Source organism: Camelus ferus, chromosome 13 (assembly GCF_009834535.1).
Source record: "Camelus ferus isolate YT-003-E chromosome 13, BCGSAC_Cfer_1.0, whole genome shotgun sequence".
Taxonomy (NCBI): domain Eukaryota; kingdom Metazoa; phylum Chordata; class Mammalia; order Artiodactyla; family Camelidae; genus Camelus; species Camelus ferus.
Window position 1 is genome coordinate 30366810 of NC_045708.1, and position 26301 is coordinate 30393110.

A 26301-nucleotide genomic window follows, 5' to 3' on the forward strand; every position below is an offset into this window, starting at 1 on the left:
AAGAGGAAAATCAGTCAATAGGAAAATAAATTTAAACAATTTAATTAAGCAATAATTTCATAAATATACTCAGTGGGCAAGGATTCATAAACAAGAATTCACAGGTGGCAAGAACAGAAAACAGATAAGGGAGGGGGGAAAAAAAGAGAAAGGGGCCATTGACTATGGTAAAGGAGGGAACTAGAATTTAATGAAATGGACCTGGAAGGACTTTTTTAGAATAGAGATGTTCTAATTTTTTTAAATTATCTGCTGAAGAGCTGTTGATCCTTCTCCTCCCTCCTCCAATCTTCGTTAAACATCTATTTGAAAGAGCTGGCAGGGTGGCCAGCTGACTTACTTTTATTATATGTGTGAGTGAGTTAATTTAAGACAGGAACGTAAAACTCTCTGACTGGTTCTGATTTGCATATCCTCTCCCTGGTGCAGATCTACCCAGGAAGCGAAGCGCTAACGGGCAGGCTGCCTGGCGAGTCTGGAGGAGAAAAGGATGTGCTAAACGACCAGAGCCATCGACGGGACGAGCTGATAGGTCCACAGCCACATCTGGGCCATTTTAGAACATTACAATGAGGTTGGGTTGGGTTTGTGTTTGGTGGGGAGGTGGGGGCCGGTGGTGAATCAAGGCCCCAAAGCTGGGATTTGAACCTGGGCATGTCTGCTCTAGTGCCTGCACTCTGTCCTGTACATCACAGGGGACCTTTAGAGTATTTCTCCCCCAGACAGGAGAGATGGCTCACATCTGCTTTGAATAATTATCTGAGAAAAGAAAGACACCAACCTGGAATGGTGCCTCTGCCAATCCATACTGAAGCTCCTCGAAAGGCCCAGGGGCCTTTTCTGGCCAAGATCCACAATTTATGTCTGCGTTTTGCTATTTGTTTTCTCTATGTCTCATGTCCTTTTTTTTGTCCCTCTGTTTCTCTTTTATTGCCTTTTCCATTAAGTGGATTTTTTTCTAGTGCACCATTTTAATGTCTTGGTTGATTTTAACTGTTTTTTAGAGTAATTTTTTTAGTGATCGCTCTAGGAATTATAATGGGCATTTTAAGCACAATATATCTCAGATTAATGCTAACTTAATTACAGTAAAATAGAGGAACTTTGCTCTGATACAGCTCTATTCCCTCCCTCTTTCTTTGGCAAAGATCTATGAAGCACGAGTCACCAGAGACCTCTGAGAAACGGGATAAACTATTTGCAGTTTAATTACAAATATCTTGTTAGTGAACTGACAGCACATTACTCAAAAGTTGCATGAAGTCATAATAAACAAGAGTTTTACTGATGGCTATGCCTCAAGCTCTACATCCCCCAACAGACACTGTGGAGCAATGAAAACACAGCGATGCACGCAGTCCCAGGGGAAGTGGGGCATCTCAATTTATAGCCCCTCTAAGCAGCTGTGCCAGGCTGGAATGTATTAGATGTTCAGTTGTCCCTAGAATAGCCCCTGATGCAGAGCGCATGGACCACTAAGTAACGGGATGAGCTTCCTCGGCTGAGATGAGGTTCAGTAAGTCTTGAACGGCGTTTTGTTCCTGGACACTGAGCTGCTGTTCTTTGGCTAGATTGAAGGCTCTCGTGGCATATTCCTGGGCCTGAGATAGAATTGCGGTGACAAAAGGAAGTTGTCACAGAAAAGCATTCCATTGGAAGTCCCAGCTCTGCTCCACCCCAGAAACACGGGAAAGCATCCTTCAGCTTCCCACACCAGCCTCGGAGCTCTTTGTGGAAATTTGTGAACACACACTGGGTATTCACAGCTAGTCACACGTGTGGGATGGGGGTGAGAGGGGTTCGGGAAAAGGGAAACGTGGCCATTGCACATTTGAGTTTACAGCAGACAAAGCCTCTTTTCTATAGTTCAGGGCCTTTGAACCAACACTGGGAGGCACAGAGGTGAGAGGGGCCACAAGTAAATTGTCATCCTGGGGGCCATGTGGCCCAGAGTTTTGACTTGGACAGAGGCTTTGCAGGACACCTTGGGACAGACTCTGGCTGGCCCTCACTTCCTTCCTCCCGCCCTCTTCCTTCCCTCTTTCCTTCCTTCCTTTCTTTCAATAAATATTTATTGAATGGCTACTATATTCCAGGTCCTGTGACTACGAGCAGGAATTCCTGCCCTCGTGGAATTTACATTATAGTGGGGCAGAGGCAATAAGCAAGGCAAATAAGGAAAATATGATGGTATCTTAAATAGTGATACATGCTAAGGAAAAAAATTAAGCAGGGAGGGGGACAGGAAGCCTCAGTGGTGGCAGTGGGGGTTTGCAGTCTCAGATGGAGGGCAGGGAAAGCCTTACCGAAAAGCAGACAGCTGAGTCCAGACCATGCTTGAGTAGACAGATGTGTCCCTTTTCTCTAAGAACCTCCTGTAGATCTAACATCCTTAACACACCCTGGGGGAATGACTTCCTTGAGTAGAAAATGGGGCTCTGAAATGTAGCAAAGAGGCTTTGTCCGCTGTAAATTCAGAAATTCAGTGGACATGTTTCCCTGTTCCCAAAGCCCTCTGAGCCCCATCCTCTGTGGGGTCACTGTCCCTCCTCTGTGCTCCCACAGTGCCCTGGGCTTTGCTGTGATATGCTATTGTAACCCACTGACTGGGAGCTCCTCCAGGCCTTGGTATACAGTGGGTGCTTAGTAAAAGTTTGCTGAAGAAAGGAAAGAAGAAAGGAAGGGGGGTAAGGGAGGAGGGGAAGGACATCCTAAATTTTCCCATGTCACCCACACAGAAAGGCCCCCTCCAACCAGCCCACCACCCTCTTCTCTCCCCTTGACTGCCTTATACTCCCTTGTTGTGCTTTCCACTATCTGAAATTATATTACACATTTATATGTTTCCTTGTTTATTGTGACCTTCCCTCCTCCAGAAAAATGTAAGTTCCATGGAAACAGGGAACTTGGCCGGTGGGTCACCACTGCACCCCCAGTCCCTAGGACAGTGCCTTGCAAATGGTAGAAGCTCAATAAATATTGGAGTGAATGAGAGGATCAGTCAACCAAGAAATCAAGAAACCTGAGATTTGCCACTTACTGTCTATAAGAAATTGGGCAAATAATGGACCCTCCCTGTGCCTCAGTTTCCCTATCTGTAAGGTGGGAATAATAAAATACCTACTTCGTAAGGTTGGTATGAGAATTAAATATGCTAGTTCATGAAAAGTACTTAGTGACTGGGATGCCATAAGCACTCAAAAACGATTACCCTCTCAATTATTTCATGGCAACCCATTTCTGCCTGGATCTCTCCAGCAACAGGGAACTCACGACCTGAATGTAGTTAGACTAATGACTCCATTCCTCCAAGGACTCCCCAGAGCCCTCCTGCCCTGCTTCCCAGCATGGCCCCAGCCTCAGTTAACCTACGCAACCCTAAGGTGGTCCCCTTGAGGGAAGAAGACAATCTTGGTTCCATTATGTGGGCTGGACTCCACACACGAGAAATGTCAAAAGCATCTGAACTTTTTTGGAGTGAGGGCTGGCGCTGGGGACGAAAGCTAGTGTGGCTGGGCAAAACATAGCTGAATTCAACCGGAGGGATTGCTTCCTCCATTTCAGACACGCTGCTCTTCTAGGGAAACTTGCCTTGGAAGAATTCATCATCTGGTGGTAAAGCATGACCAGGATTTTTAGAACAAAGACTGTTTTTTGCGGGGCTTTGTCAGATGTAGATTCTCGAATGTTCAAGATTGAAGTCAGGATCTGAATGGCTTCTGCTTCCTGGGCTTCATCTGCAGCGGGAAGAAAGGGAGGAGAAGAAACAGGCCCCCAGGCAGCTGCGCCCATTCCCTGGATGAGCACTGGGCTGTTAGGGCCTTCGGAAGCCTCCTCACTGCGGCACACTGGTGGAGGCATCACGAGCCACAGCGAGTTTGTCACCCGAAGGACTGCCGCCACATGCCAACAGTGTCAGGCAGCTCACCAGGCTGGCCCAGAGTTCCTAAAAAGATGCTCATTCCACAGGTCCCAGAGTTGCTAAGGTTTCACCCTTCAGACTCCTAAACTGGATCTCTTAGTCCCCAATACAGGGACTCTGACGTGGTGGGATTCCTTGGATCCAACATAGCTTTCATTCCAAAGCAAGAGAAGGGAGCCGGGGCTTCTGGCGGCTGCTGCACCTCAACTGTTCTTCCCCAAATCCCAGGATGCTTAAGTGATAGCATCCGTGCTATGACTTTCTGCCTCCCCGGTGTGAGGCTGTTGACTATTTCCTCCACCAACTTTTGGCCCTAGGCATCATCTATTGACTTATTATGAGTTACTATGGGCCAAGTAGTTAAAAGCACTTTTTAAGTAGAAGCTTAGAGAAAAAGATGGAAAAGACATACACAATAATGCGGGCTGTCTTTGGCTAGCTACGATTTTCAAGTTTTCTGCTTTAACATGAACCACTTTCATAATGAGAGAAAATTCAATACAGTGATTCACTTTTTAAAACCTTAGCTCAAAACTTAGAAGTCTCCCTATTCAACACCATCCAACTGTCCTCACCTCTTTATTCTGGAACTCATCTTCAATATAATTTGTCCTTGGAGAAGTCTTCTTGTATTTTACCTTCTGTCCACCCACTACACTGTATGTCTCTTTTGAGCAAAGACTAGAACCTCTGTCTTTTTTTATACTCTCAGAGGGAATGACACAGTCCACAGCCTTCAGCTCTTTGCTGAGCTGGGGGCAGAGAGATGAATCAGACTCAGCCCTGCCACTGAGAAGCTCACTGTCCAGTAAAGGATGAGGCACCAGAAAAGTGAGCAACGGCCCTTCTCGGTGGACTCCACCTTTGCTTATGTGTCCTGGAGGGGTAATATACAAGTAATGGATGCTCAGCAGAAATCTCAGGGGGTTCTAGCAGGGTCTTGTTTTCCTCCAAATCTGTCCCTTATTAACCCCTTCGCAAGGCTGTGTGTGATGCGAGGTGTCTGAATTCTTCCCAACTCTGGTAAAATCTCTTTGATCCCTGTCTGTTTCCCCATCAGCGAAATGGGCAATATGGCAGCTGTGCCCCATTGTGGACCAGGAGGGAATGAAGTCACTGCTCTGCCTCCAAGAGACAAGTGCCACTTACCCAAGCCTGTGTCAGTCTCAAATCGTTTGCCCAGTAGATCGATTTGTTGGATGCGAGCCTGGGAGAGCACTTGGTAGTGATCGTTTAAATAATTATTCCAGATCTCAGAGACCTGTTGAGAAAGGAGATGGTAATCAGACAAGCAGGCCAGACTTGAGCCCTTGGACCAGCCAGCTGAGAGGGCAGTGCCTCCGACCAGGTTTCCTGACTGTCCGTAGACTCCCTCTCCCATTGTGCCTGGAGGCAGGCGGAGCCTTAGGAGCCCAAACCTGCTTGGCCAAGGTAAGTGTGACAAGTGTTGGGCTGCAAAGGGCATGTGGCAGGCTGATCTGGGGACAGCCCTGATGGGGTCTAATGACAACGGCTACCATTAATTGAGCACATACAACTAAACCTTTTCATCCTCCCTACGTCCAGTGGAGGTCATGCTCTTATTATTCCCATTCTATAAATAAACACACCGAGGCTCAGAAAAGTAAAGATCACACCTGACTTTTGGTAAGAGCTGCTGTGTGGCACAGCCAGGATTTAAATTCAAGTCTGCTTAATTCCAGAGTTCATTTTTTTTCGTCCACACCACTATGTCTCTTCCTCAGAAGTGGGTCTAAAATACCAATAAACAGTCCCAGCCTGAGAGCCTGTGTCACACACAGAAAGGTCTGCTAAGTCAGGTTTTTGTATGAACATAGCCAACATTTTAATATATTGGAAACAGTTTAAAATCTTTTACAGGTAAAGATGGAGATTTTAAAGTACTTTTATGTCCTTTGATCCCTTCACAGGTCCTTTCAACAATGAATTTCCCTTAAAAACCTCATCTCCTCCTCTATCCCACTCCTCAATCTGCCCACATCAGCTTGCTTTTGTGGGTATGACAGAGTATATGGCAGACTATTTGGAGGGGTTTGGTTCTTACTGACCCATAATTTACTATCTGTTGATTGCTCCATGGATGCTGAGGACTAGACTATATTGGTAGTGGGGAAACAGGGAGAAAGAAAAGTGTAATCTATCAGGCATTAAGCTGTGTGACCTTGGGCGAGTCACTTCATCTCCCTGGGCCTCAAACTTCTCATGAATGGTCTGACACCAGTTGCAAGGTACATGGCCTAAGTATTGAGGCTCAGCTCCCATAGTCCCCACCTCACCTTGGTGTACAATGTGTCTGCCAGGTCCAACTTTTTAAGGCCAAAGAAGATATTAGCCAGGTGGAAGTAGCCTCCCGAGGTCCTGATGTGCTCTGTTCCAAACGCACAACTGGCAAAATAAATCTATAGAAGGAAGAAGGAGGCTGCTTGAGTTTTCTTTGTAAATCATCTATCTGATAAAGGGCTTGTATCCGGAATATAGAAAGAAATTTTACAACAGCCCAATTGAAAAATGGGCAAAGGATCCGAACAGACAGATCACCAAAAAGACACACAAATAAGCATATGAAATGATGTTCAACATTATTGGTCATAAAGGAAATGCTAAGTAAAACCACAATGAGACACATCTTCACACACACTAGAACAGCTCTAATCAAAAAGGCAGAAAAAAACGTGGATCAGCAAGGGTGTGAAGCAAATGGAACCCTCACATGTTGCTGGTGGGGGTATAAAATGATGCAGCCTCTGTGGAAAACAGTTTGGCAGTCCTCAAAAAATTAAACACAGGACCCAGCAATTCCATTCGTAGGCATCCACCCAAGAGAAACGATGACATGTCTTCACACATAGACTTGTACACAAATATTCATGGCAGCATTATTCATGATAGGTTGAAGAGTGGAAACTACCCAAATGTCTATCAACTGATGAATGGTAAACCAACTGTGGTACATCCAGATGACAGTGATAAAAGGGATGACGTATCGCTAAACACAACAACATGGATGAATCTCAAAAGAATTATGCTAAGTGAAAGAAGGCAGATTCAGAAGACTACATCTCGTTCTGTTTGTACTAAACATCCAGAAAAGGAAACTCTAGCGGGACAGAAAGTGGGAATGACAAATGACTGCAAATGGATATGAGAGCTCTCTTTGGGGTGAAAACTGGACTATGTTGATAGTCGCACAACTCTGTAAGTTTACTAAAAATCATTGAATTGTACACTTAACTGTACATACTGGGGTGAGAGGTATATAACTCAAGTGGTAGAGCACATGCTTAGCATGCACAAGGTCCTGGGTTCAACTCCCAGTTCCTCTATTTTTAAAAAAATTAAATAAATAAACCTAATTACTTCCCCCAACAAAAACAAAAACAAAAACAAAAATAAAAACACCTGTATATACCATTGGATTTTATGGTGTCTATCAATAACACTTAAAGTTAGGTTGAGGAATCTGAGCTTGATCTAATTTTTAACACAGTTAGTACAGTGAGTCCCTCTCAACAATAGTGTCCAGTACACATGAAGTATAAGGGTCTGGCAGGATTAGGAAGAGGTTGAGAATAGCAGTGACAGCCCATCTAGGCAGGTCAGCTCAAGACTTACTCAGAAAAGTTAAGGCAGCTGTTCCTTAGGGATCAGCTGTTTTATTCCTGGGAAATGATTTCCACTTTCTTTGCAAATCTCTCTGTGACCGGCTGAGGAAATCGTTTGGTGAAATGAATCCAGAAAGCAGAGAAAATGTTTCATTACTTGCAATAGCAGCACTGAGCCCATTATAGCGTCAGAACTGTCCCTTCCTGCGGTTTGCTAACGCTTCCAACTTAGTTGTTTGGAGTCAAGCGTATGATTTTATACGCCTCTCCTGAAACCCTCATCTCTTGCAGAATATGTAATTATCTATTTTGGACTTATATTACAAAAATTGTAACTATAAGATTCTAACCATATATTTCATTATTATTAAGCCAACATTGTACATCATCTAGAATTCTTCTGTGGATCTAATAGAATAAAGACCTCTTGAACGCAAAAAAAAAAAAAAAAAAAAAAACCAACCTTGAGCTGGGTGACCCAGCTCAAGAAAGAATATGCTTCTGCTTAATTAGTTGGAGGCAGAGTATAGAGAGGAAATACAGAGAAGTGTATTAGTCAGGCTCCTGGGTGGAAAGAGAGGGCACCCTCAAAAGTACTTCCTGAAGACAGTTTAATGAAAGGTTGATTTACAGAGACGTGGAAGGGGTAAGGAACCAGTAAGAGCTGGTGAAGCACTAGGGACTGTCAAGAGCAAGACACTATTACAACCCCAACTCCTGAAAAAACAAGGGGACAAGCAGGGTTCCCAGGGCCCAGCAAGAGCACAAGCTACAAAAGAAGGCTACCCGACAGCAGCTGTGGCCATGGGAGAACACTCTCCCTGCCAGAACTGGGCGGTTGCAGAGGACAGCGGAGAGAGTAAATACCCCAACCTCTCTCTCCTCCCAACCTCCACGCCTCTCCACGCCTCTCACTCTCCAAACTCAACCAAGGCCAGGGAGCAATGGAGTCTGGGTTGTGTAGTCTACAGAGGCCAGTCTCCCAGGGCAGAGTAGGGCAGAGAATGTGTTTGCACTAAGGGGACATGGAGACTAACCAGCACAACGTTTCCAGCAAATTTAGGGGCATTGTGCAGTGGCAGGCAACCAGAGGGAGGGTGGCCCAGCCGAGAGGATGAAGAGAGAACCAGCCTCCACGGAGACTGCAGCCTGACCCTAACCTCATTCAGATTTCACGCCCAGGAACTCTTCCTTCTCGTAATATTGTCCAACACTGAAATCCTAATAGAAACTTCATGAATGTTGGAAGAACAGCTCAGTCACCACCCTCATCATCCTATCTAACATCCGTACAGCATTTCATGGTTCATGAAGCACTTTTGTATACCTCCAGCTCACTTAAACTTAATGACCACCCCCTGAAGTAGAGATATTGATGTTACTTATACAAATAATGGCCAAAGTACTGCACGTGTACTGCTCTCCTGTTCATCCCTGCAATAAGCCAATGAGGCAGAGACTATTTCATGATTTCTGTCTTACAGGTGACGTTAAGTAATTTATCCAAGACTATGTAGCCAGTGAAATGGCAGAGCTGGGATCCAAAGGAAAGCCCTTCTCTTAAGCTGGATGCTCTTCTGCCTCCTTTTATCATCCTCAGAGCATCTGAGGCTTGGGAAGTGTCCAGGGAAGTGACCTAGACAAAGAGGCACAGGCAGAAAGTGGAAAGGCTGGAACTCAGGTCATTAGAACTGTGTTCTTGTTAATACCCTCACCAAAAGTTCAGTTGTAAACCAGAAGTTTTAGAGAAACACTCAGGGGGAAGAAAAAACTAAACAGAGCTGATCTCAGAAACATTCAGGTGTAATAAAACAGCTTGTTTACATCATTGGCCAGATGGTAGCGGGCTTCCTCATAGTTCTCCTTAGCCATGTAGAGAAGTCCCAGGTTCCGATGCAGCAAAGAGTGGGTGGCATAACTACATTCAGTCGATTTGAGAACTGTCCACTTGGCTTGGGATAGATATTCTTCAGCTTGGACGATCCGGCCCAGACCTGCCCAAAAGAAATAAAGATCATAATTCATACCCTGGCCAGATAACACATGATGAAATATGAGTCATCACCCAGTCACTCATTTATTCATTGACTTAAATCTTTACTGACACAGAAAAACTTGTACACAAATGTTCACAGCACCCTATGCATAATGGCCAAAATAGAGGGGAGGGTATAGCTCAGTGGTAGAGTGCATGCCTAGCATGCTTGAGGTCCTGGGTTCAAGCCCCAGTAACTCCATTAAATAAATAAATAAATAAATAAATAAATAAATAAATAAATAAATAAACCTAATTACCCACCCCCCTCAAAAAGACACACACACACAAATAACCAAAATATAAAAACAACTTAAATGTCCATCAATTTATCAGTAAATGTACAAAATGTGGTCTAACCATATTTATGAGTGGCATATGATTCAGCCACACAAGGAAGGAAGTACTGATACAGATTTCAACGTGGGTGAACCTTGCAAACATTGTGCTGAGTGAAAAAAGGCAGACACAAAAGGCCACATATTGCGTGATTCCATCTGTATAAAATTTCCAGAATAGGCAAATCCATAGAAACTTGGATTGGTCAGTGGCCAGGGACTGTAGGCATGGGCCTGAGGTGTGACTGCTAATGGTACTGGGTTTCTTTTAGGGGTGACAAAAATATTCTCGAGCTAACTGTGCTGACGGTTGCATGCTAATGAACATACTAAAACCACTAAATTGTACTTTTAAAGGGTAAATTTTATGGTACATGAATTATATCTCAATTTAAAAATATGAGTATGTATACTCAGTACTTTTTATGAGCCAGGCCTTGTGTTGAGTAGGGATTCAAAGATGAATCAAAGCCAATACCCTTGAAAAATTTACAGTTTGGGTGAGGAAATGAATGTGGGACACAAAAACAAGTACATTTGTAATAGTTATATTTATATATTATACATAATATAATTCTATATAATAATAAATATCTTAATTAATATTATAATATATAATATGTTATATATTATAATAGTTTTATAATAGTTGTAATAGCCACATTATAGGGTTTGGAAGTGGCAAAGAGTCAGAATTGTTTACTTCTGTGGATTGGGTAGAGACGGACAGTGGAGTGGGGAGAGGCATGGTTAGTGCTGTAGACTGAATGTTGTATCTACTCAAAATCCATATGCTGAAGCCCTAATCCCCAGTGAGATGGTATTTGGAGATGGGTCTTTTGGGAAGTAATTAGGTCATGAGGGTGGAGCCCTCAGGATGGGATTGGTGCCCTATAAGAAGAGACCCGAGAGAGATGCTCCCCTTTGACCATGTGAGGATACAGCAAGAGAAGGAGACTGCCCACAAGTTAGGAAGTCGGTTCTCATCAGACACCAGCTCTGTTGGCACCTTAATCTTGAACTTCTAATCTCCAGAACTGTGAAAAATGAATGTTTGTTGTTTAAGCCACCCAGTCTATGTTATTTGTTATAGCAGCCATGCTAAGATAGTCAGAAAAGTCTGAGCTAGGTTTTGAGGATGAATGGAAGTTTTCCAGATAGATAAGGGAAAGAGGGCATAGCAGGCAGAATGAACACATATGCAAAGCCATAGAGATGTGAAAGAGAAGGCTGTGTTTCGAGAACTATACACTGGTCTGTGATGCTGGAACACAAGGTGTGAGGGACCAAGTGGCAGGAAATGAGGCTAAAGAGGTAGTCAGGGCACAGATCATGGAGGACTTAGCAATTTGCACCAAGGACCTTGATGCATGTGGATAAAAATTAGAGAACTGTCAGAAATGGAGACAGAATTCACTGGATTTAGATTTAGAAGGATCCTCTGGAACCAATGCAAAGGAGAGACCAGAGGGGAGGAAGAAAAGTAAGACACCCATCAGAAGACTTCTGCGATAGTTCAGATGGGTACTAAGAGCCCGAACTAAGGCAGCGAATGAAGTGGAGCAGACAGAAGAGACTTTGGAGCTAGAAGGGACAGCACGTAGTTACTAAGTGAAGGTCACCTTTATTTCTAGCATTCAGGTACTTTTGATGCTTAAACCTTTTTGTTTAGCTGTAAAGATACATAACAGTTTCCTGCCTACCTGCTTGCCTCCTAGGGAGGTTGTCAGAACTGAACAGAAAACTACTCTGACAGCCTTCCACAGACCAAGAGGCACGCTCTATGTGTGCAGTACTCCGCTCCGTGTATCAGATGCTGCAGCAGAATGGCATCAATAAAGGGTCAGGAGATGAGAACATGAACCCCTCATAAGTCAGCCTTCTGTTCTTTGTGCTTCGTATGTAAGCACTGCTTTATTCTAGTTGTAATAATAATAATAAGCACTGCTTTATTCTAGAAGTACAGGATAAGGGGGTAAAAGAAGCAGTCAACAAGAGGGAGCAAGTAACTTTGCTTAACTGATGCTCAGACTAAAACAGGAAAATATTAGATCAGAATCAAGAGGCTGTGGCCCACGTGGCCCTGGCTCATGTTAATTGAAACGGCAGGTCACATCGTCCACCTGGGTTTTGTCAGAACAAATGCTTTAGCCTGAGGCTCTCTCAAGTTTAAAGAAGCAAATGCCTCTCAGCTAAGAGGGGAAAAAAATCAGTAGGGGGCATTGGCATATATTAGAAATTTAAAATTGTGATTGTCCAGTTCTCACTGAAGGAGGGGATGTCAAACAAGAAAGACCCCCACGAGGCCAAATTGAATCAGCATCTAAACAAGCATCAGTCCCAAAGGAAAAAGCAGACTTGAGAGAAAAAGCCACTAGGCTGCAAATTCAGAGGGCAGGATGTAACGAGGTGAAACAGGCTGTTCTGAGCAGGTCAGAGCCAGGACTGTGACAGGTGAGTGGGTATGTTCAGGCACGCCCTCTTACATACTGTGCTTGCCCAGAGAGATGTGGGGATGGAATGGAAGTAGCACAGATGTAAAGTTGCCAAAGGAAGTAAGATTATCTTGAAGGGTGATTTTCATGGTACTTGCAGTAAAGAGAAAGGATGGACAATTACGCAGCAGTGGTGCTTGTCTGAAGGTAAGACAATGGACTCACACTGGGTTAGTGGCAGATCTGAGAGACTCTGTTACTTTAAGAATCTGGTCTTTACTTATTGGGGGGACTTGATCACATTTTGTTCGGGGACAGGACTGGAGGGAAGCCAGGTAAGAGGTGCAGAGACCAGTTGGCAGGCAGTGGTCCAGATGAAAGATGGTGGGATTTAGTCCAGGGTGACTTTTCCAAAACCCCATGGCTAGTCTGTGTCAAGAGATAAACAGAACCTGGGCTGTATTTCCTTGTCCAGTGCTCTTCCACTAGTTTTGGAAAAGGGACAGTCTGGAATGGGGGCCAGACCTGAGTGGGATGAAGAGGGCATCCTTGCAGCTAAGCCACTTGGTTTGGGGAGTCAGAGCCCTTATCAGTGAGGGGGGCATCCATGCAGAAGAGGCATCCTGGGATGAGGAGTCAAAGCCCATGCAGGGGGAGGGGGGCATCTGCAAGGGGAAGAGGCAGGACTGAAGAGGGGAGATAGGCTCATACAGGGTAACCTATTAAATGTATAAATATAGTAATGAAAATGGAAGCCAGCATTCTCACTGTCAGAAAAGGGAGCTACAAATAAGGAGCTGGAGAAAATGTGGTGGTGATGGACTGGATTTAGATGTACTCCTATGGATCCATGATAATATATAGATACAGATGTAGAGATAGAAATAATGTGTGTATAACAATGAAATAACAGAAAAGGAAAGTAAAAACAAAAAATCCCTTTTGAAATTGTATCCAAAAAAAATTTAGAAATAAACCTGACCAAGGAGGTAAAAGACTTACAAGTGGAGAACAATAAAACATTAATTAACGAAATTAAAGATGACTTCAAGAAATGAAAAGATATCCTATGCTCTTTTATTGGAAGAATCAATGTTGTTAAAATGGCCATACTACCCAAGGCAATCTACAGATTTAATGTGATTCCTATCAAATTACCCAGGACATTTTTCACAGAACTAGAACAAATAATTCTAAAGTTTATATGGAATCACAAAAGACCCAGAATTGCAAATACTGAAGAAAAAGGATGAAGCAGGAGGAATAACCCTCTCAGACTTCAGACAATACTACAGAGCTACAGTAATCAAAACAGTGTGGTATTGACATTAAAAACAGATATATGGATCAATGGAACAGAACAGAAAGGCCAGAAATAAACCCACACACCCATGGTCAATTAATCTTTGACACAAGAGGCAAGAATACACAATGGAGAAAAGACAGTCTCTTCAACAAGTGGTGTTGGGAAAGCTGGACAGCTGCAGGTAAATCAATGAAGTTAGAACACTCCCTCACACCATACACAAAAATAAACTAAAAATGGCTTAAATACTTCCACATAAGATAAGACACTATAAACCTCTTAGAAGAATACATAGGCAAAACATTTTCTGACATAAATCTTAGCAATGTTCTCCTTGGGCAATCTACCCAGGCAATAGAAATAAAAGCAAAAATAAACAAATGGGACCTAATTAAACTTAGAAGCTTTTGCACAGCAAAGGAAACTATAAATAAAGCCAAAAGACAACCTATGAAATGGGAGAAAATATTTGTAAATGATGTGACTGACAAGGGCTATTTTCCAGAATATATAAACAGCTCATACAACTCAATAACAAAGAAACAGATAACTCGATCCAAAAACAAGCAGAAGACCTAAACAAGCATTTCTCCAATGAAGACATACAAATGGACAATAGGCACATTAAAAAATGCTCCATACCGCTAATTATCAGAGAAATGCAAATCAAAACTACAATGAGGTATCACCTCACACCAGTCAGAATGGCCATCATTCAAAAGTCTACAAATGACAAATGCTGGAGAGGCTGTGGAGAAAAGGGAACCCTCCTACACTGCTGGTGGGAATGCAGTTTGGTGCAGCCTCTGTGGAAAACAGTATGGAGATTCCTCAAAAGATTAGGGATAGACTTACCATATGACCCAGGAATCCTGCTCCTGGGCTTATATACAGAAGGAACCCTACTTCAGGATGACACCTGCACCCCAATGTTCATAGCAGCACTATTTACAATAGCCAAGACATGGAAACAGCCTAAATGTCCATCAACAGATGACTGAATAAAGAAGATGTGGTATATTTATACAATGGAATACTATTCAGCCATAAAAACCGACAACATAACGCCATTTGCAACCAACCAGGCTAGGGGCCAACGAAGCCCACCAGACCACCTACATAGCCCGCCCACCACAACAGAAGGACCCCCAGCCCTCTTAGGGGGAACCCCTAGAGCATATAGCTTGGGTGACAAGAGAGGAGTGCACTGCTGGGGTGCACATAACACCTCCTACAGACGCCACTTCTCCAAGGTTGAGAAACGTAACTAACCTACCACATAGATAAAAATACAAACAGCAATTTAGACAAAATGAGGCAGCAGAGGAATACACTCCAGACAAAGAAGGTAAAATCCCAGAAGAACTAAGTGAAGTGAAGATAGGCAATCTACCTGAGAAAGAGTTCAGAGTAATGATCTTAAAGATGATCAGAACTCGGGAAGAGAATGGATGCACAGAGCAAGAAGTTAGGAGTTTTTAACAAAGAGTTAGAAAATATAAAGAACCACCAAACAGAGATGAAGACTACAATAACTGAAATTTTAAAATAGTGGCTATTAAGATGTGTAAAGTGGTAGTACAGTACCTGAAACACTGGAGGTGCCCCCCAAATTGCTAGTTCCCCTCAAAATGCTACTTCTCCCCTTGCAGCAACTATCATGTGGGGTGTCCGCTAAGTCTGTGCTCCCCACTCTCAGAACTTCCTGTCCCATCAATATAGACAGGTTTCCACATTTCTGTCTGAACCACTGAATCAAAGTGGCCCTGAATCAAAGGCAGATACAGGTAGATACCACACTCAGGTTGAGTCAACACAATTCTTTCTTCCAGGAATTTAACATTGGAAATCAGATGCTAATTAGTTTCCGTCACTGACCTTGAACCTGGAGGATGAGTAAATTCAGCTACATCTGACATTTTGGGAGAGAGAGCACCAGCCTTGGTTTGTTACAGCATTCTAGTTCTGGTATCTCACAAAGCCTCAGTTCCCTTAGGATGCTCCAGCATCCCAATACATTTCCTCCTTTTGCTTAGGCCAGCTAGAGTGGATTTGGGTCGGTTACCAAAAGTCCATGACATCCCCTCCCCGACCTTGTGCCAAAGTTTCCAGCAACCCTGCTCTTCCACAAAAGATGTCTTGGTGCCACTGCCAAGGCTGGCCGCTTTGGCCACTGACATGACCCTTCTTAGCACTTCTTAAGGGCTCCGGGGGCTGTCAGGTCAGTTTCACTTACCAAGGCTGGCCTCGGCCAACAGCAGGTAAGCAGGCACCAGCTCGACTGAACTCAGGCCGTGCACATTCATGCGGAATCGAAGAGAGTGCAAAGCGGCTGGGACAGCATCTTCGTGTTTTCCTTCAAAGAGGTATTTCTGGGCTACGGTGTAGCAGAACTCGATCAAATGTTTCTGCGGAAGAAAACACTAGACCGTCTGAGACAGTCTCAAGGTAAAGGTAAAGGGTACCCCGGGAGATAAGGCCAACACTCAGTGACCTGGTTGAGAGCCATAGGGAGCCTGCCTGTACTGAGGTGGACACAAGCCCCAAAGTAGATGATTAAAAAGGCAAACTGGACTGTGAGTTTCTGAAGGTCCAGGAATAAGGATCTTTTCATTGTCGGTCAGTGTTTGGCATAAATGAAAGCTCAAGATAAAATTATGAAATGAACATTATTCTTATACTTCGAATGCAACTTCAGTTTAGCAGAGCTGTCATGTCTCAGGACAATCTGAAACTTTCTGCCTTTCTCCTTGAGTGAATTTTGAAAGAAACATATTTTTTCCTTCTGGAGCTATCCTGCTTCACCAACATCAGAAACGACTTTAACTCTGCACTGTTCTAAGGCCACTCTCAAAGTGTCACAACACTAAAATTGAACCTTTTGTTTGGAGATTTATGGCTTATAAAGAACCATTTTTTTAAAGAATAATTGGTATGCTATTAATGCCATAATAATAGTTTTCCTAATCTTATTTGTTCCTAGTATATTTGTACATCATTTTTTGACCTCTTACTACGTGCCTAGGCTCTTCTGCCAGTACATGACATATATAAGTGTTACGGCTGCATTCTGTCCCCCACTAAAATTCATATGTTAAAGCCCTAACCCTTAGTGCCTCAGAATGCGACTGCATTTGGAGATAGGGCCTTTAACGAGGAGATTAAGCTACAATGAGGCCATTAGGGTGGCTCCTAATCCCATCTGATGGGTGTCCTTATAAGAGGAGGAAATTTGGACATACAAAGAGACAGCAGGATGTGTGCACACAGAGAAAAGACTGTGTGAAGACGCAGCAAGAAGGCAGCTGTCTGCACGCCAAGGGGAGAGGCCTCAGAGAAACCAACCCTGCCGACCCCTCATCTCAGACTTGCAGCTCCCCAAATTGTGAGAAAATACATTTCTGTTGTTTAAGCCCCCCAGGCTGTGGTCCTTTACTGGCAGCTCCAGGAAACGAACACTGCAGGTATTCAGTGAATGTGCGGAGAACAACTGATTGAATGGTGCTGAGGACATAAAGACACGGAACCACGTCTCTGCCCGCAAACAGGTGATGGTTTAGTGATCTCTCACATTTCACCCTTTTCCCTGGGCCGTCTCTCTGCACCCGTCAGTTAACCTGCCAAGTCCCAGAGGCCCTACCTGGCGCTGCTGCAGCTGCTGTAGGCCGTGCTGCCGTTCCTCCTCTGAATTGTAGAAGGGCATGGAGGTGCGCAGGGGAATCAGGAGCTGGCATATCTTCTCGTGGATGCTGCCCCAATCAGCTCTTTGATGAATCACGCCGCTGACAAGAAAAGCACGGACTTCATTCTCTTTACCTGTGGCTTGACCTCAGGTTCTACCGGTCCTACGGCTGGCCTGGCTCGAGAAACTAGACAAGTAAGCCCAACACAAACCAGGCAGGGAGTCCAATGCCACTTACAACGCAAATCGCTTCTCCTTCACGTGGTTGTTTGGTGGCATAAAAACTAGGGGTGTGCGAGGAGTGATGGGAGGATGTTTCTGCAGACAGTTCTATGGTTACACTGTGGCTACTCTGCTTTTCCTCCTCCTTAATAACAACAAAGACAACTTTAACGCTGCATTGTTCTTGGCTCCTTTTCAAAATATCTGAACGCGGAAGCTGACAGATCTGAGGGTCTTTTCCTTGGGGAAAGGAAACAAATTTATACTGGATGAGCCTCTAGGAGACACTTTCCTATAATCAGCATATACATATATGTATATATGTATGTTTATATATGTGTGTGTATGTGTATCATATATGTTATATATGTGTTACATTACACAACATACTATATTTATGTTGCACGGCTTGGGAGAGAACCATCTGCACCGTCTTCTGTGCTCCAGGGGGCTGTTCACACAGAACACACTGCGAAGGCCCTCCAGTCCAAGTGGGGCAGCAGGTGGTCTTGCAAGTAACAGGTTAACTTTTTGAAAACAAAACAAAACAAAATCTACTACTATTTTGAGGGTCAGGAAGCACAGGCGTCACAAGGAAGCACAGGCGTCACGAGTAAGTGGTTCCTCTAAGCCTGTACTCTAAAGCCAGTCATTTGCCGGCTCTCCAGAGGGAAGCACTGTGGCAGTTTGGTATACCGCTTTTCTGACTGTTTCATATGCATATTCAGTATTTGTAAACACTTAACTGGACAGTATAAACACAGAACATTTGCAACATTGCAGAAAAATTCTGTTGGACATCACTTCCACAGAGAATCCACTCTGTATGGATTTCCAACAAACTAGTGAATATAACAAAAAAGAGGCAGACTCACAGATACAGAGAAAAAACTAGTGGTTACCAGTGAGGAGAGGAAAGCGAGCAGGATATTAAAAGGTACAAACTATTATGTATAAAATAAGATATAGGGATGTATTGTACAACACAGGGAATATAGACAATATTTTATAATAACTATAATAACTATAAATGGAAAATGACCTCTAAAAACTGTTAATCACTATATTGTACACTTCTACCTTACATAATATTGTACATCAACTATATTTCAATTTAAAAAACTGCAAAAAAAAAAATCAATTGACCATCTTAAGTAAAACAAAGTGACAACCTACAGAATGGGAGAAAATTTTTGCAAGTGAAACCAACAAAGGCTTGATCCCCAGAATATATAAGCAGCTCATATGACTTAATAAGAAAAAACAAACAACCCAATCAAAAAATGGGCAGAAGACCTAAACAAGCAATTCTCCAAGGAAGACATACAAATGATCAATAGGCACATGAAAAAATGCCCAATATCGCTAATTATCAGAGAAATGCAAATCAAAACTACAATGAGGTATCACCTCACACCAGTCAGAATGGCCATCATTCAAAAGTCCACAAATGACAAATGCTGGAGAGGCTGTGGAGAAAAGGGAACCCTCCTACACTGCTGGTGGGAATGCAGTTTGGTGCAGCCTCTGTGGAAAACAGTATGGAGATTCCTCAAAAGATTAGGCATGGACTTACCATATGACCCAGGAATCCTGCTCCTGGGCATATATCTGGAAGGAACCCTACTTCAAAATGACACCTGCACCCCAATGTTCATAGCAGCACTATCTACAATAGCCAAGACATGGAAACAGCCTAAATGTCCATCAACAGATGACTGAATAAAGAAGATGTGGTATATTTATACAATGGAATACTATTCAGCCATAAAAACAGACAACATAACACCATTTGCAGCAACACGGGTGCTCCTGGAGAATGTCATTCTAAGTGAAGTAAGCCAGAAAGAGAAAGAAAAATACCATATGAGATCACTCATATGTGGAATCTAAAAACAAACAAAACATCAATACAAAACAGAAACAAAACATAAATACAAGACATAGAATACAAACCTGTGGTTGCCAAGGGGGCAGGGGGTGGGAAGGGACAGACTGGGATTTCAAATTGTAGAACAGATAAACAAGATTATACTGTATAGCACAGGGAAATATATACAAGATCTTGTGGTAGCTCACAGCGAAAAAAAAAATGTGACAATGAATATATGTATGTTTATGTATAACTGGAAAATTGTGCTCTACACTGGAATTTGACACAACATTGTAAAATGATTCTTACTCAATTAAAAAAATGTTAAAAAAAATCAATTGACCACAGATGTATGTGCTTATTTCTGGACTCTCAAACCTATTCCAACAATCCACAAGGATAATCTATCCTTAGTCTATCCTTATGCCAGTACCACACTGTCTTTATTACTATAGTTTTATAGTAGATCTTGAAATTGAGAAGTGTGAGTCCTCCAACTTTGCTCTTTTTTGAGACTGCCTTAGCTATTCTATGTCTCTTAGATTTTCATAATAATGTTAGGATCACTGTATCCGTTTATGCAAAAATAACTGTTGGAATTTTTATAGGGATTGGATTGAATCTGCAGATCAAACTATCTTCATATTAAGTTATTTGAAATATCTTTCCATTTATTTAGTTCTTCTGTAAATTCTTTCAACAATATTTTGTATTTTTCCAGTGTATAAGTCTTGTACATCTTTAGTTAAATTTATTCTTTTATTTAAAGTGCTATTACAAATGGAATAGCTTTCTTAATTTCATTTTCAGATTGCTCATTGCTAGCATTCAGAAATACAACTGATTTTTGCATATTGATGTAGTATCCTATAACCTTGCTGAATTCATTTATTAGCTGTAATAATTTTTGGTGGATTCTTTAAGATCTTTATATATAAGATCATGTTATCTGCAAATAGTGGTACTTTTACTCCCTCTTTTCCAAGTTTTTATTTCATTTTCTTGCCTAGTTGCCCCACCCAGAACCTCTACTATAATGTTGAATAGAAGTGGTGAAAGTGACCTTTTTTCCCTCATTTCTGATTGAGGGGAAAGCTTTTAGTCTTTGACCATTAAGTAGGATGTTAATGCTGTATTTCTCTATGGCTCTTTCATAGATACTCTTAAACAAGTCACAGAAGTTCCTCTCTATTCCTACTTTGTTAAATGTTTGGTTTTTTTTTATCATAACAGGTGTTGGATTTTACCAAATGTTTTTCTATATCTATTAAGATGATTATGTGATTTTTTGTCCTTTATTCTAGTAAGACAATGCCTTATATTGATTAATATTTGTATGTTGAATCAACCTTGAATTCCTGGGAGAAATCGCACTTGGTCATGATGTATAATTTTTTTCACATGCTGCTGGATTTGGTCTGATAGTATTATGTTAAGAATTTTTGCATCTATATTCATAGGGGATGTTGGTCTTTTCTTGTGATGTTTTTCTCTGGTTTTGGTATCAGGATAACATTGGCCTCATAAAATGAGTTGGGAACTATCCCCTCCTCTTCTATTTTGGGAGAAGAGTTTGTGAAGAATTGTTAAGTCTTCTTTAAACATTTGATAGAATTCACCAGTTAAGTCATCTGGTCCTGGGCCTTTCTTTGTGAAAAGTTTTTTGATTACTTAGCTAAATCTACTCGGATATTCTATTTCTTCTTGAGTCAGTTTTGGTAGTTTTGTCTTATTAGGAATATACTTCATGTAGGTTTCCTATTTTGTTGGCATACAATTATACTTATTCTCTTGTAATCCTTTTATTTCTGCAAAGTTAGTAGCAATGCCCCCACTTTCATTTCTGATTTTAATCATTTGAATCTTCTTTTCTTGATCAGTCTAGCTAAAAGTTTGTCAACTTTGATCTTTTTAAAGAGCCTACTTTCGGTTTGATTCTCTCCATTGTTTACCCAGTCTATTTCGTTTATTTCTGCTGTAATCATTACTATGTCCCCACTTCTGCTTGCTTTAGGTTGAATTTGCACTTCTTTCTCTAGTTCTTAAAGTGGAATACCAGGTTATTGATTTGAGATCTTCATTCTTTTTTAGTGTATACGTTTATAGCTCTACATTTCCCTCTGGGTACTGCTTTCACTGCATTTGTAAGTTTTAGTATGTTGTGGTTTTGTTCTCATTTCATCTTAAAGAATTTTCTAATTTCTCTTGTGATTTCTTTTTTGACTCAGTGGTTGTTTGAGTATATTATTTCCACACATTCATAAATTCCCCAAATTTCCTTATGTTATTGATTACTAATTTCATTCTAATATGGTTAGAGAACATACTTTGTATATTTTCAATCCTTATAAATTTACTGAGATTTGTTTTATGGTCTAACATCTGGTCTATTCTGGAGAATATTCCATATGCACTTGAGAAGAATGTATATTCTATATTCTATAAATGTTTGTCTAGTAGACTTAAAGTGTTGTTCAAGTCTTAAATTTCCTTGCTGATCTTCCGTCTATAGTCGTTTTATCCATTATTGAAAGGGAGTATTGAAATGTCCAATTGTTATTATTGAATTATTTATTTCTCCCTTCAATTTTGATCGTTATTGCTTCATGTATTTTGAGACTGCTATTGGATGCATACAATCACGGGTTTTTTTCACTTCTGTTGCCTATTATGTATTTTTACCTAAATGTGAGAAAGTTAGCTGCTTGATTTCATTTATATATGTTCCAAAACAGGTAACAATAACCTAGGACAGGAATCAGCAAAGATCTTCTGTAAGGAACCAGATAGGAAGTTTTAGGGTTTGAGAGCTTTGTGGTCCCTGCTGCAACTACTCAGCTCTGCTGTAGCGCCAAAGCGGTCACAGGAAATACACAGTGCGTTCAAACAGTCTCTCTCCTTCCTTTCTTCTGGGACAACAGAAATGCCATAAAGCATTTTCTTCATAAACTGCGACTGCTATCATAGAAATGACAAAAAGCATTTTGAAGGGTTTTTCTTTTTGATACAGAATTATTGTAAACAAACCAATGAAAGCATTTAACAGCTAGCATGTAGAAATAGGTGAGTTCCACAGGGTATTTATTAAATAGGGGCTTGGTGAGTAATTGCATGAGCAATGGAAATGTTAACTTTGTTAACTGCCTGGACTTCTGTTCCACTGAGAGCATTTGCATATCCTGCCTTTCTAAAGAAAGTGAGCATAATTTATATATTCGTGAGCTCTCTCCTTATTCATTTGTATCACCCCTAACAGCCATCACAGGGCTGTGCATAAAGAACGAGTTGAAAAGTATGTTTTCAAATCAGAGTTCACAATCAAATAGCTTGTGAGCCATACATGTTTTCTTTGGCCATTACCATGAATTTGAATGTTGCTGGGCAGGGGACCATTCATTCTCCAGCTCACCACAGATCCGAGTGTTTCCTACTGTTGAATACCACTTCACCGGTTTTTCTTCCTGGCCAGTGAAGGCCTTTTAATTGGTGCCCCATACGTTAAACAAAAGGAAGAATTATTGTAAATTACTCTTATCTATACGATTTGACTTGCTAACCTACAGTACTGAAGCCTCTTTTACCTGTGATGTTTCAATGTGTACTTTAACAAAATTGCCTTTTTAAAAAAAATGTTCTAGTCCCTGGGAACATTCTCACAATTCAATATAGAATGATATGCACAAGATTATAGAGTATAAAATAAATGTATTAATAGCAAAATAACATAAAAAATTCATCAAACTGTCAGGTTATTAATTTTGGGGTTGTGAGATTACAGATTTTTCTTTATTTTTTGTATTTTCAAAAGTTTTCTGCAGTGAGCATGAATTACATTTATAGTCAGAAAAACTCTTTTGCAAACAAATAAATGTTCACAAATTTAAGCTGACTGTTCTTCCCACTCTTGAAATTTGGGATGAGGAAAAAGAGTATTTACTGAGTGCCAGCTTGGTCATAGGCACAGTGCCAAATGCTTTACTTTCAACTGTAAAAAACCTATGAGGGAAAGGTATTAAAGGCCCTCATTTCTGAGCTATAAAACAATTACCTCAGTTTTATTTTATGGAAAAATAGTGAAAACTCTAGGACACATGGCTATAGAAATCTGGAGAAAGATGAGGGGAGATAAAACTACCTTAAAAATAATTAAAGGCAGTGAAAGAAGAGAAAATAATGGAGGAGAAGGGCACAGAAAATAATAATTTATTCATGCATTCATCAAATATTTAGTTTCAACTATTTCGAGATACTTTGCTCGGGACCGTAGGGTATACACAGATGGGTCTGACACAGATCAAAAGGTAACATACACGTAACAGTCCTTCTACACATATTCAACATAATATCCTGCCTTAATGGAGCATAATAAAATTGAGATCACATGCTCGACAACAACTAAAACAAGGAAGGGAAATAAGAGTCATCTGAAAAAAAAAAAGTCATCTGAAAGGCAGAGAGTAACTGTAAAGTGAGTTGAGAGGAAGAAATAACTTCTGGCTGAGGCGGATGAAGCAGGCAGGGGAAGGGTGGAAGGATGAAGGGGACAAGGTAGGGGGAAGGGGTGGAGGGATGGAGGCGGCAGGGGAAGAGGTAGATGCTCATATGAAGCCAAGGGGTCTTAACTCTCCCCTGAGTGCCAGGCCTGTACTTAAAGCTGTTTACTGTTCATCTCTCCCAAGTGACTCAAAGGCCCTCAAACTCTGTGTTCCCAACCCAATCTGTCACCTACCGCCTCCTCCCTCTGTGTTCCTTGTCCTGGTTAATAGATTTATCACCCATTCAGAACTTCATTTAGTCAACAAATGATCACTGAGTGGTATGTGCAGGCACTAGATCCAGGTAAGACACAGATATTAAACAAGTAAACGTACAAGTATAAAAGTACAGGAAAAGTGAAGAAACATGTGAGAGAGAAAAATGAGATAGGAGTGTTTAGGTTGGATTTTCCAGAGAGACCTCTTTGAAGAAGAAACATTTCTGAGAACAGAAAGATGAAAGGAAACTAGGAAGATTCAGGATTGTAGGGGAAGTTCCCAGGAGAGGGAAACAGCCTAGACAGAGAAACTGAGGGAGGAAAGGATTTAGCAAATGAGAACGGAAAGGAAGCCTCTGGAATGACATCAAGGAAAAGAGGAGGTGAGTGTGGTGGGAAATGAAGGTAGTGTCTTCTATAAATTCTGAATTGTATTCTGCATGCAGTGAAGAAACAGCAATGAAAACACAGATGCTGTCCCTGCCTTCAGGGGGCAACCAGCCTAGTGATGAGCACAGACCATTAAACAACTGATTTCAATCCGTGGCAGAAATGTTAGGATAGGAGACACAGAGAGTGCTGTGACAGCACTGAGGGACACCTAATTCAGTCTGAGAGGTATCGTCACTCTCCACTGGGACCACTGCAGCTAAGAAGTTACACAGACTTCGGTGTCTACCATCCAATCCAGCTTTACCCAGCTACCTCTCATCTGTCCTTAATACAACTGACAGCATGTGAAACCCATCCATGCCCTCCCAGAGGATAAATTCTAAACTCCTTGACCTCATGTCACTGTTTGGCCCTAACCTGTATCTTCTTGATTTAAATTCCTACTACTCTCTGTCACAATGATTTTTAAAGGTCTTTTTTAATCAACCTAGAGTACGAAATACGTTTCACCAGTACAAATGCATATTTCAACATACAACACTAAAAAGTTTCAAGAAACAGTTCAAGGAGGATTACTTTGATACTTTCTATTCCATTTTTCCACCTTAAAAAGCTGGTTGTGATTGATTCATGATCTGCTAATGGGCCCTAGGCTGCAATCTGAAAATCAGTAATTGCTCCCTCCACGACCACCTTCTCTCCACACCTCTAAACGAGGTCTGTTCTTTCACCCTTTACCCAAGCAGTCCTGGGCACCAGGAGTGCCCTACCCTTCCTTGTTCATTCACCTAGCAATTTCCTTCTGGCCTTTCAAGGCTCAGTTCAAATGTTACTTCTTCAGAGAAACCTTTCCAGATACTGCCCCAGTCAACATGCTTCCATCCTTAGAGGTCCCAGGGCATGGTACTCCCTGTGTGATAGTACTTGTCATATTGGGTATATTATAATGGCTTTCTTTTTTAAACAAGTTAGTCTGCTCTGGACTAGGTTTCTGGATGTTTCATCTCAGGCTCCAAATAGGGTCCAATATGAAGCAAAAGGATTTTTGAGAGACGTGGTGTCCTGAGATTCCCCCAGTAATTTCAACATCTAGAACAATGCACAGCTCAGTGAGCGCTCAACAAAACATCTAGGGAGCGAAGGCAGACGCGGGCACAGAAATCTTAGGGGCCCATCTTGAAGCCGCCTCGAGGGTTCCCTGGCAGAGCGGGTGCTACGGCTTACGCAAGGCACCCAGGCCCACACCGGTGACTGGGAGTGAGGGACGAGGCTGAGGCGCCCAGGTACCACGTTTCAGGGCCTACCAGTAGTAAGTGACTGTGCAGGCCCTGCACACCCGCTCGGCCGGGGCTTCGCACACCTCACAGCAGAGCCGGCGCCCCTTGGGCACTGCCAGCGGGTAGATCACGTTCATGCTGCTGCAGGCGGTGTTGTCGGACTCTGGGACGGTTGCCCGGCAAGGACGTACAGGACGCCGGTGCCACGTGACCAACACGGCGCAGGCACTTCAAGGGCAGGGGAGAGGGGCGTGGCTCGACTGACAGTGGCAATGCGTTTGCGGGTTTAATTTTAAATAAAAAACAACTCACGAAAAAAAAAAACCCCCGCCGCTAACGAGTCTCAAAGGTTAATCAGCGAGCAGTCTAACTTCAGTGGGGTGTAAGTCCAGGAGGGCCTGTACGGTGGCCGGTAAGGGTCAAACGCAGCCAGCTCCTCACC

The 26301-nt window shown here is 42.2% G+C and overlaps 1 protein-coding gene across 4 annotated transcripts; it reads right to left on the reverse strand.

Annotated features, from left to right (window-relative positions):
* Positions 1 to 28: 28 nt before the first annotated feature.
* ZMYND12 (zinc finger MYND-type containing 12) lies at positions 29 to 26235 on the reverse strand. Of its 4 annotated transcripts, none has more exons than XM_006174524.3 (8): positions 25887 to 26152; positions 17300 to 17441; positions 15896 to 16067; positions 9370 to 9539; positions 6220 to 6342; positions 5072 to 5183; positions 3592 to 3737; positions 29 to 1601 (listed from the first exon to the last, which is right to left on the reverse strand). In XM_006174524.3, the coding sequence occupies exons 1-8, from the start codon at positions 25994 to 25996 to the stop codon at positions 1476 to 1478; spliced, it is 1101 nt and encodes a 366-aa protein (XP_006174586.1). In that variant the 5' UTR covers positions 25997 to 26152; the 3' UTR covers positions 29 to 1475. The 4 variants fall into 4 exon arrangements, with proteins under 4 accessions (XP_006174586.1, XP_014422152.1, XP_032349878.1 ...); XM_032493987.1 differs by lacking the exon at positions 25887 to 26152 and adding an exon at positions 26172 to 26235 and having other exon boundaries at positions 1184 to 1601; XM_032493986.1 differs by having other exon boundaries at positions 1184 to 1601; positions 25943 to 26151.
* Positions 26236 to 26301: the final 66 nt, after the last annotated feature.

Bases quoted from the DNA above. Each gene is read 5' to 3' on its own strand.
- ZMYND12 (XM_006174524.3), bottom strand. From the start codon at position 25,996: ATGAACGTGATCTACCCGCTGGCAGTGCCCAAGGGGCGCCGGCTCTGC. The intron at 17,442-25,886 runs GTAGGCCCTGAA...TTTTCTTGTCAG, and splicing joins TGCACAGTCACTTACTACTG to CGGCGTGATTCATCAAAGAG. The intron at 6,343-9,369 runs GTAAACAAGCTG...TTCCTTCTATAG, and splicing joins GCTACCATCTGGCCAATGAT to ATTTATTTTGCCAGTTGTGC.